Source organism: Hibiscus syriacus, unplaced genomic scaffold (assembly GCF_006381635.1).
Source record: "Hibiscus syriacus cultivar Baekdansim isolate YM2019G1 unplaced genomic scaffold, ASM638163v2 tig00109992_pilon, whole genome shotgun sequence".
NCBI lineage: Eukaryota > Viridiplantae > Streptophyta > Magnoliopsida > Malvales > Malvaceae > Hibiscus > Hibiscus syriacus.
The window spans coordinates 284,969-295,948 of NW_024062552.1; the positions used below are offsets into that span (position 1 = coordinate 284,969).

General features: G+C 34.3%; 1 protein-coding gene across 1 annotated transcript; it reads left to right on the forward strand.

Moving 5' to 3' along the window:
• Window positions 1–1,313: 1,313 nt before the first annotated feature.
• On the forward strand, window positions 1,314–6,290 carry LOC120212101 (disease resistance protein RPV1-like). The gene is made up of 6 exons (XM_039210521.1): window positions 1,314–1,802; window positions 1,975–2,947; window positions 3,026–3,166; window positions 3,265–3,570; window positions 3,688–5,942; window positions 6,086–6,290. Exons 1-5 carry the CDS (start codon window positions 1,330–1,332, stop codon window positions 5,881–5,883), a joined length of 4,089 nt encoding a protein of 1,362 aa, XP_039066452.1. The 5' UTR covers window positions 1,314–1,329; the 3' UTR covers window positions 5,884–5,942; window positions 6,086–6,290.
• The last annotated feature ends 4,690 nt before the right edge of the window (window positions 6,291–10,980 follow it).

A 10,980-nucleotide genomic window follows, 5' to 3' on the forward strand; every position in this document is an offset into this window, starting at 1 on the left:
AACACTCTGCAGCTCTTTGGCAACTGATTATCCGTCAGTAAACCCTATCAAACTTCTTCACCACTAACGCCTCTGATTGGATCACGATGAATCTAGAATAAAATAGTCTTTTTGCTGGCTCAAACATCCCATGGAAAGTAATTTTCTCTTCCATAGCCTGGCATATCTGGAAGAGAAGAAATTCCTACATATTTTCAAATTTGTTCATCCATAATTTTCAGCTCCTCTGTCTAACTAAAAATTGGTCCCTCTATATCATTGCAACAAAGACCATCTCCCCCACAGATTCCGGTGTTGGTCGTCCAGAACTTATACAATGGAAGCCCGCGCCTACAGACTGGTATACGCTTAACACGGATAGAGAGGTTCACAAAATTTCCTCTCTCGGATCTGTAGGTGGCCTCATTCGAAATATGAATGGTGATTGGATCATTGGATTTAATAAACCGGTTGGAATTTCAACTCCTCTTCAAGCTGAACTTTGGGGAATTTTTGAAGGACTTCAATTGACGCTATCCCATAATATCGAACGCCTTTAATGCCAAACAGATAGTGTCGAAGCTCTCAATCTCGTATCTTCGCCAATGGCTAACTGCAGTCCAATAGCCCTTGTTTGCTCTATTGCAAATCTCATATCAAAGCAATGGACAATCGAATTCATCCTCATTCGGCGTGAAGCCAATGCTGCAGCAGACTTCCTTGCAAAAACTACCGTTGTTACAAATGAACAAGCTCATACCTATATAGAACCCCCCCAAGAGATTATACCACTTCTTCACCGTGACCTCTATGGTCCTGCTTCCCTCCGCACTTAGTATTTCATTGTAATAGTCTCCTTTATAATTCAAAAAAAAATTAAAATATAACATTTTAGATTTGATGTTACTTAAAATATTACATTCTTATAATATTTTCGATTGTAACTTAAAATATTACTTTTTCCATAACATTTTAGTTTTAACATTTCAGGTTGATTTCAACATAAAATATTATATATTTTATAATTCACTCCTATTTTTATCATTTTTTAATCTTAAATCAAACTATTTTTTTTTAATTTTCGCATAAAAGCATGCAAGGTTTGGAACGAGGGATTAACTTTTGTTATGGGAGTCAAATTCATGAACTTATATAAGGATAAAATATTAGGAACTAATATGAGAAAGATAACCAAATTGAGGGACTACGTGAAGCTTTATCCCTTTTATTTATAGTTTCGTAGTATTTTCCTTCTCAAGTGATTATTATTAAGCATAGTGAACAAAGTTTGAAAGAGTTATCTCTCTTTATATAGGCTCTTTATATAGGATAATACATCCATCCCAAGTCATGGCTTCCTCCTCTCGTCACCTAAAGCATGACGTGTTCCTCAGTTTCAGTGGTGAAGACACTCGCAACAACTTCACCAGTTACCTATGCCAATCTCTGAGACGTAAAGGTGTCGGAGCTTACATGGATGAAAACCAGCTGAAAACGGGGCATAATTTGTCCCCAGCACTGTTGAAAGCGATCCAAGAATCGAAGATCTCGTTAATCATTTTCTCAAAAAGCTACGCTTCTTCTTCATGGTGCTTGGAAGAGCTTTTCAAGATCATGGAACTGAAGCGGCTCGACCAGCAAGTAGTAGTGCCTATCTTCTACCATGTTAACCCCTCCGATGTGCGGAAACGTACTGGGGGTTTCGAGGAAGCTTTTGCTAATCATCAAAAATCTTGGGCGCACCAATTGAAAGGGTGGGAAGATTCTTTTTCTGAAGCTGGGTATATAAAAGGGTGGCACATAGCGGGTGATAAATCAGACAGGTGACGGATTTTCCCATCCTCTTGAATTTAATTAAACTTTATTTATAAATTAGGATTTTGCAATTTATAGCTTTTCCGGTTGGAAGTTACAATTCAATGTTCATAGTATATGATGTGGGCTCGCTAAGTTTATTTGTTTCCTGATTTAGTGTATTCATTTTATATTTGTTAGATCAGAAGCCGAGTACGTGATGAAAATTGTGGAAGATATTGTGAAGAAGTTGGATAGCATGTCTGTAAATGATACTAAAGGATTTGTTGGAGTAGATCATCACAAAGAGCAAATTAAAGATTTATTACGTGTTAATGAGAAAGACATCCCAATGATAGGAATAGGAATTTGGGGTATGGGTGGTATAGGCAAGACAACTCTTGCTCAAGCTGTTTTTGATGAAGTCTGTGGTGAATTCGATAGTTGCTGCTTCCTTGCAAATGTTAGAGAGAAGTCGGAAAGACGTGACGGAATTACTTCCCTCCGAGATAAACTTCTTTCTGAAATGTTAGAAGAAGAAACCCTTGGTTCCGGAACTCCTAGAACAGGATCCAAATTCCGCAATGATAGACTCCGTCGAAAAAGGGTACTTGTTGTCCTTGATGATGTTAATGATCTGGACCAGCTAGAAATATTAGTAGGTGGTAATGGTATAGATCACTTCGGTTTTGGAAGTAGAGTTATAATAACATCTAGAGATCAACAAGTACTTAAGAATGGATCAGTTGACAAAATCTACAAGGTTGAGGGGTTGAACTATCTAAACTCGCTACATCTTTTTTCTTTGTATGCCTTCAAGAAAACCCATCCTCTTTATGATTTTGCGGATCTGTCAAATAGAGTTATAGAATATGCTAAAGGGGTTCCAATAGCTCTTAAAGTCTTGGGTTCTACACTTTATAAGAAAACTGAAGAACAATGGGAAAGCGCATTGGATAAGTTAAAGGACCATCCCAACCCAAAAATCTATAATCTGTTGAAGATTAGTTTTGATGGATTGGATGACATAGAGAGGGACATTTTTCTTGATATTGCATGTTTTTTTAAAGGGGAAAAGACAGAGGTTGTTGCAAAAATATTAAACAGTTGTTATAAAGGCGCTCATTTTGGAATAAGCAACCTAGTTGATAAGTGCCTCATTGATATTGTACAACTGGATAATACTCTTTGGATGCATGATTTGGATAATACTCTTTGGATGCATGATTTGGATAATACTCTTTGGATGCATGATTTGGATAATACTCTTTGGATGCATGATTTGCTACAAGAAATGGGTTGGAACATTGTCCGCCAAGAATCCAAGGATCCTGGAGAACGCAGTCGGCTATGGATCCCTAAAGATGTGTCTCGAGTGTTAAAACATGATGCGGTAAAAGTTAATTACAATCTTGTTTTTTCCCCATTCGTTAACTTTATTGAATGCATGCCTAAGAGAATTTCTGCGTAATAGTTTGTTGTTCTTGACAGGGAACTAAATCTGTTGAAGGGATATTCCTGGACATGCATGAAATTGATGGAATACAATTACATCAAGATGTTTTCCAAAAAATGCATAATCTTAGGTTCATTAAATTTTATTATTCTCAGTTTTCTGGGAAGGAAGGTTGCTCACTGCTTTCACAGCAGGATCTTAACTCTCTTCCAGGTGAGCTCAGTTATCTTCATTGGGAGCATTGCCCGTTGAAATCTTTGCCGCCAAATTTCACTCCAGGGAAGCTTGTGGAATTAAGACTACCAGACAGTGACTTAGAACAACTTTGGGATAAAGATCAGGTATGTGTTCTGTACTATTTTGCTCATCCGAAAAAGATTGTTTCTTTGTTTGGTAAAGCTTTAAATTCAGTTACACATTTTAAACTAATTGTGTTGTTCGTTATGATCATTCTACAGAATCTTGCTAATTTAAGAGTGATTGATCTCCGGAATTGCAAGAATTTAACTAAGATCCCAGATCTGTCAAGAGCCTTAAACATTGAAGAATTGGACTTTTGTGGGTGCATAAACTTGACTGAGCTTCCCTGTATGGTTCATATGAAATTTCTTGAAAATCTGAGTCTTAAAGACTGTCCAGTCACAAAGTTTCCAGAAATTCCGAGAACCATAAAAACATTAAACTTGAGTGGGACTCAGATAGAAGAAGTGCCTTCATCAATCAAGTGTTTCAATCGACTTTCTTCTTTGCATGTATGCCGTACACGAATTCACAATCTTCCCGAAAGTGTTGTTAAGATGGATTCCCTTGAGATTATCTGCCTGTCTCACTGCCCAAACATCATCCATTTTCCGAGTGTTTCAGAGAACACAAAAAAATTAATTTTGGCATTTACTCAGATTGAAGAAGTGCCTGCGTCGATTGGGTGTCTCAGTAAACTTGCTCTTTTAGATATGAGTGGCACAAAGATTGGTAATCTTCCAAGCACTATTGGCAGCATGGCTTCTCTAAAAGCAATCCATATCTGCCATTGCTTGAACATCACCCAGTTTCCAAATGTTCCCAAGACTATAGAAATTTTATTAATGGACAACACTCCAATAGAGGAAATACCCTCGTCGATTGCTTTGCTTAGAGGCCTTTCTAAGTTAAGTATGAGTGACTGTACTAGGATTAAAAGCCTCCCAACCAGTATTTGCCAGTTGAAATCTCTTCGAGAACTTTGTCTCCAAGGTTGTTCAAACTTGGAGAATTTCCCAGAAATCCTGGAGACTATGCAATGTCTAATTCAGCTTGCATTTTTCAAGAGAGTAATTATAAATGATTCACCCATCTTGAATGAGCTCATAATTCGTGTGCATTACAGAAGAAACTTGAGTGTCCTCAGTGTCATCCTTAGCAATAGCTTTCTCAAGTTTCACACACTGTCGACTCTAGACTTGAGTGTCCTCAGTGTCATCCTTAGCAATAGCTTTCTCAAGTTTCACACACTGTTGACTCTAGACTTGAGTGGGTCAAATATAGTGAAAATTCCCATGAGCATCCGGCAACTTCCTAATCTCATTTCTCTTTACTTGAAGTGTTGCAAGAACCTTATTTTATTGCCAGAGCTCCCACCATGTCTACAAAACCTAAATGCACATGACTGCACATCATTAGAGCTTGTGTTGAGTGGAAGACATTTTTCGGAGAATTCTCGCCTGGTCCACATGCTATTCAGTAATTGCTTCAATTTGGATCAAGACGTAATCAACAATATCGTTGCTAATGCACAAATTAGACTTCAATGCATGGTAGAGGAATGGGTGAAAGAATGGTCGTCGTCGGGACTTTATGAAATTATACCTGATAAAATTCTCGATAGAGTTGTTGCCTGTAGTGAAATTTCAGAAAGGTTCAAGTATCAATGCATGGATTCTTCGATAACAATCAAGCTCTGTCCAGATTGGAAGACTGATAGATTCCTGTGTTTTGTTCCGTCTGTTGTGGTTGATTTCGATAACAATCAGAAAGACATTGTTGTTCAAATTGTCTGCGAAATTCAGTTGAAAACCAAATGTCATGATTGTCATAGTTTCGTAAGTAGGTGGACTCCGCCTTTGTATTATGATGAGCCCATATTCTTTGAGTCGAATAACATGATCATTTGGTTTGATAAGAATATGTTTCAAAAAGATCAGCATTACAAGGAGGCCTCTTTTGAGTTCTACATCGCAGCTAAAGATGATGGGAAGCGTGTAGATCATATCAAGGTGGAGAAATGCGGTGTACATGTATTTTATGTTGATGCGAAGTGTTCTATTGACTGCAATGTCAGATCCAACAAAAAATCCAGCTCTGGTGAAGAGGAAGGGAAGCAAGCCCTTAGGCTTTTGGAATCAAGCTATGGAGTTTCTGCGTATCTGCCATGCACTGAAGATGATGAGACCGGTTGCACTCCTAACATAATGCAGTTCCGGCCAAACTCTCCAACTGATCTGAATTGGCTCTCAACAAAAAGAAGTTTTAACAATCTAGAGTTTGGTGGATCATCACACCAAGAAGATATCAATTTTAACAATGATCATGATAACCTTACTCTCCGGAGAAGTTTCAGAAGCTATCAAAGATTCAACTTTGATGATGACGATGAACCGGAGAGCAAAAAAGATTGAAGGGTTTTCATTTCTTTTGACTGGATTTCTGGTTTATGCATCGAATGAACGAGACCAAGGTTGGTATTGAGCAGGAATTACTTGGCTTGATCCATTGTTTTATATTTGATATTATCCATGAATGAAACATAAAATGTGTAAATATCCTGGTTCAGTTGGTGTTATGTTGCTAATTAACTTGTACAACATTAATGTCTGCCAGGTAAACCTTCCATTGATCCTGCAACATAATATCTGTTGTGATGCAATCGAGGTAGAGAATTGACATCCCCGGCTTCAGGCTGCTTTTGCCGGTAATTTCAGATCTTCAAGGTATGATATTTGACTTCCATATCTTGTTTGGCATTGCTTAGCAATATCTTGTACACCAAAAAAAAAGCCAAACCTTGAGCCTGCAAGTGCATACCAACGTGTAGGATGTCACTTGAATCTTAGATATTAACTTATTGGATTGTATGATCGTTCGTGTATGCATGTTACCTTTGCATCACTTTTTAGTGGTGTGGATGGATATCTTGCTCACATGTCGTGTACCAGTGATCAAGCTCCTTGAAGAAAACAGGAGGGGATGACATTAATGCGATAGTACAAGTTGGTGATAGAGCAATATCAACCCAACCACAAAATTAAAAATTAAAATCACAAATGATTTCATATGCAAAATTTGTTTTTTGAACTTTGGGACCTTTTTTCTCTCAATTTTGGGTTCCATTAGCAATCATGATGAAAAGTAGGGGGGGACAAAGGGAGATTATGAAGCGATTGGAATTCTTTTCCTTCTTACTAAAAGATCAATCCTATTAGGGAGTGATCGACCATTTTACTTGAAAAGATCGATCCATTTCTATAAAAGAACTGATTCATTTTTTGGAAAATGCAGAAAATGATATGAATATGCATGAACATGCTAATAAATGAACTTCCAATTGATCTTAGATCTATGAACATGTTCAAACATACTTGATACGCTTAAAATATGTTAAAACGCATACTATACAAGTCTCATAATATAAAAATACATATAATAATGATAACGCATGCATAAACTGACATTATTAAAATTAAATCTCAATATATATTCGATAATTGTGAGCTTCTATCAATATTTAATTTAATAAATCAAAACAGAAATAGATTGATATGATAACCAAATAAATATATATATGAATATGAAGAATTGATGTTGAATCTAACTATAAAACAAAAGAAAATGTCTGCTATAAAAATAAACAAAAAAATGTGTTAAAAAATGGACAAAAGCATTCGCCATTTTCTTATAAAAACAGGAAAAGACCAATTAAATGAAGTAACATAATTATAGGGTTAAGGATGATCATTCATGTTTGTGTTTTGGTCATTGATTTCAAAATACATAAGATATATCTTATCACCTTCATTCTTATTTAATTAAGATGTGGTCATCACAAAACTGCCGTTAAATATTTTGGTATAATCACACATTTGGTCCATATTATTTATATATTCTCTCAATGTAGTCATATTTTTAATAAATTAAAATAAATTTAATACTCTAATCAAATTATGCCACTGTCATTGGTACCACATGTCGTGCCGTGTGTCACCATTTGGCTGAACAACTAACTTTATTTTATTTTAATTTAATAAAGCAAAGGAAATTTGTGAAAAATAAATATATTAAATAAAAATAAATAAAAATAAAGTTAATCCTCTGATCGAATGGTGACACGTGACACGACACATGACACCAGTGACACGTGATATCATTCAATTGGAGGATTAAATTTATTTTAATTTTATTAAAGTGAGACTAAATTGAGAGAACATGTAAATAATAAGGATCAAATGTGTAATTATACCAAAATATCATGTTACTTAATCTGTTAACTGTTAACTGCGGTTAAATCGTGGTAACCACATCTTAAATGATAAAAAAACAAAAGTGAACATATCTTAATTAAATAAAAACAAATGTTTATGTATTTAAAAATCAATGACTAAAAGACAAAACAAAAACATAAGTAATCGTCCGTATAATTATCCCTAATTATATTATAGGGAAGGAAGAGAACGTAAGCAAAAGAAAAAATCAACAGTTAAAGGCTAATTTAATATTAGTGTCATCGTTAATAATAAAAATTATAACAATAAAGAAAAAAAACATAAAAGATACATAATAGAGAGAATGGTTAAATAATTCAAATGATCGAATTAGATTAACCTTTTCTATGGTTGATTATTATGGAGGGAAGTATGATAACTTTTGTGAAATTACTCTTTCTTGGTCAGTTTTCTTTTTATTGATGTTTTTGTTATATATCCTATGTTTATTTTGATGGTTGAAATTAAACATATACAAATTTAGATTAAAATATATAAACATATCTTTATTATAAAATATTTTTGTTGAGTTTCTAAATTATAAAAAGTTATAAAATGATTATTTAACTTCCCTTAAAATTGTACGAATCAACATACCTCATTGGTTAAAGAAATATTTATTATATTTAGAAGTCTTGGATTTGAGAATATCGTATATCAAGAGTGCTTGAACATCTATTATCAAATGAATTAAAAGTCTTTATATTACCTTGTAATCATCTTTAGATTAATAAAAACTTTTATATAAACAATAATGAATTGATCTTATCATTAAAAAGTTAATACAAAAAGGTTATTATTTCCCCAAAGAGTTTGCGACAGATAACTTGCAAAGGTTGGGAAATCTCAGCGTCTTTATGTGTTGCATTCTTTCAAGGGATATCTCGGCGTCTTCATATTTGTTGCTGGGAGCTGTAGGAACGCTGCGATTGTTGTATGTGGGAGTTGCTGCTGCTGCTGAAGCTGGGGGGCCTCGACGTGAGCAGCTGCTGTTGAATATTATGCATGTGGACGTGAGTAGAGAAGGCGCAGGAATCTTGCATGCATGCGAAATGAGAGAACCTAAAAGACTACCTCTTACAATGTTTTTCTGATGCATTTTGTCATTATTTGAATAAAAAAATGGAGATTTAAGTTGGAGGGTTAAATCTGGTGCCAAGTAAGAGAGACCAGGTCATGGAATTTCCAACGAAGACGATGACATAGCAGCAACCATGGAAATGGATTGGTCGATGACTTGACTGCTTTTCTTTTCACATGCTTTAAACTAATGTCCCCACTAATTTATCCGATATTAAAGAGTAATTAGTGGGAACATTTGTTTAAAGCATGTGAAAAGAAAAGCAGTCAAGTCATCGACCAATCCATTTCCATGTTGCTGCTAGGCCTGTAAATGAACCGAACGCACATGAACGAAGGTATGTTCATGTTCGTTCATTTAATAAATAAACGAACATAAATGAACACGAACATAAACGAACAAATTTTTTTTTGTTCATGTTCGTTTATTAAGGAATATAACTTGTTCATGTTCGTTCATTTAATAAATAAACGAACATAAACGAATACAAACATAAACGAACACGAACATAAATGAACACGAACATAAACGAACATAAACGTTGGAGACCCTACCTTCCATTATTCTTTCATGAAAAATAGTCGACAATGCAAATCAACCAAATCTACAGTGATAAATAGCGTAAGAGCTTATTAGCAGTGATGAAATGTTTGAAGATATCAAATATTTTGATCAATCTTTTAAAGATATTAAATGATTCACACGACTTTAATTTAACGCTATAACATTTATATTAGTGTTCCATGATTACATATGAACAATCATTTTCCGCTATTACACTCTTTTTCAGAAATTGCATAGAAACATTTGTTTTGTTTTCTGGCAAATTCTATATATTTTTCTTTTTACTGATGCTCATATACTTCCGATTTTTACCTTTATCTTCCCATCTATTTCTAGAAAGAAGTATTATGTTTTCTTGAGTTTTAGATGTGAAGATACCCACAATAACTTTACATATCAACTATTAAGTCAAATAAAACAGAGAAAGAGATGAAAACAGACCTGTAAAACTTCATATTGCACTATAATATAACTTGTTTTGAATCTTTCAGAGATCGTCTCCACTCTCCAGTGAACAATAAGGTTTGGAAAAAAAAGAGAGAAAATGAATATAAGTGCGAGGTGCCTCACAGGTTAACATATTGAATTTAATCTCTAAATAAAATTGGGTTAATTATGGAGTTGGTCATCAGAATATCAGATTAATATTTTTAAGATACTTATAAATTGGTCACCAAAATTGATTTAAGAAGATTGTGTTAAACATAAATGAATGAACATAAACGAACATAATCGAACGAACATAAACGAACATAACCAAACGAACATAACCGAACGTTCACGAACGTAAATGAACGAATGAGACATATGTTCATGTTTGTTCATTTAATTAAACGAATAAAAAATCTTGTTCATGTTCGTTCATTTAATAAATAAACACACATAAACAAATTTCTCGTCGCACGATTCATGAACGATTCGTTGAACGTTCAATTCATTTACAGGCCTAGTTGCGGCTATGTAATCGTCTTCGTTGGAAATTCCATGACCTGGTCTCTCTTACTTGGCACCAGATTTAACCCTCCAACTTAAATCTCCATTTTTTTATTCAAATAATGACAAAATACATCAGAAAAACATTGTAAGAGGTAGTCTTTTAGGTTCTCTCATTTCTATGCCCGAATTTTACTTCTCCCGAATTTTAACCAAAGTTTTCCATCGCCAAGAAAAAAGTCAGATAATTTCTTTGAATCTAAGGTAACCCGTCTATATATTTTCCAGGATTCAATCTTTTATATGATTTATTAATCTATCCTTCCATTGATTTTAAACTCAATGCTTCCATCGTTTGTTTGAATATTGTTTTCTGTTTACAAGATTATCATTCATGGATCTGATTTAAACCCTTTTTTTATCCGAACTAAAGAGCTAGAGTTGTTCAGATTTTGTATTATTTGGGTTTTTTGTGATTTGCTGCGTACTGCTTGATTTGATTTCATTGTTTTTGTCATGAAAGCTTGGATCTTTAGGTGTGAGAAAAGTTGATTTCATTGTTTTCTGCTTGATTTTGTATTATTTGGGTTTTTTGTTTTTGTATTAGTAGAGTTGTTTACAAGATTATCGTTTGTTTGAATATATGGTGATAAATCATT

Excerpts from the sequence above, each read along its gene's own strand:
- LOC120212101 (XM_039210521.1), top strand. The coding sequence starts at position 1,330 with ATGGCTTCCTCCTCTCGTCACCTAAAGCATGACGTGTTCCTCAGTTTC. Across the intron at positions 1,803-1,974 it reads GCGGGTGATAAATCAGACAG|ATCAGAAGCCGAGTACGTGA; the intron begins GTGACGGATTTT and ends TATATTTGTTAG. Across the intron at positions 3,571-3,687 it reads AACTTTGGGATAAAGATCAG|AATCTTGCTAATTTAAGAGT; the intron begins GTATGTGTTCTG and ends ATCATTCTACAG.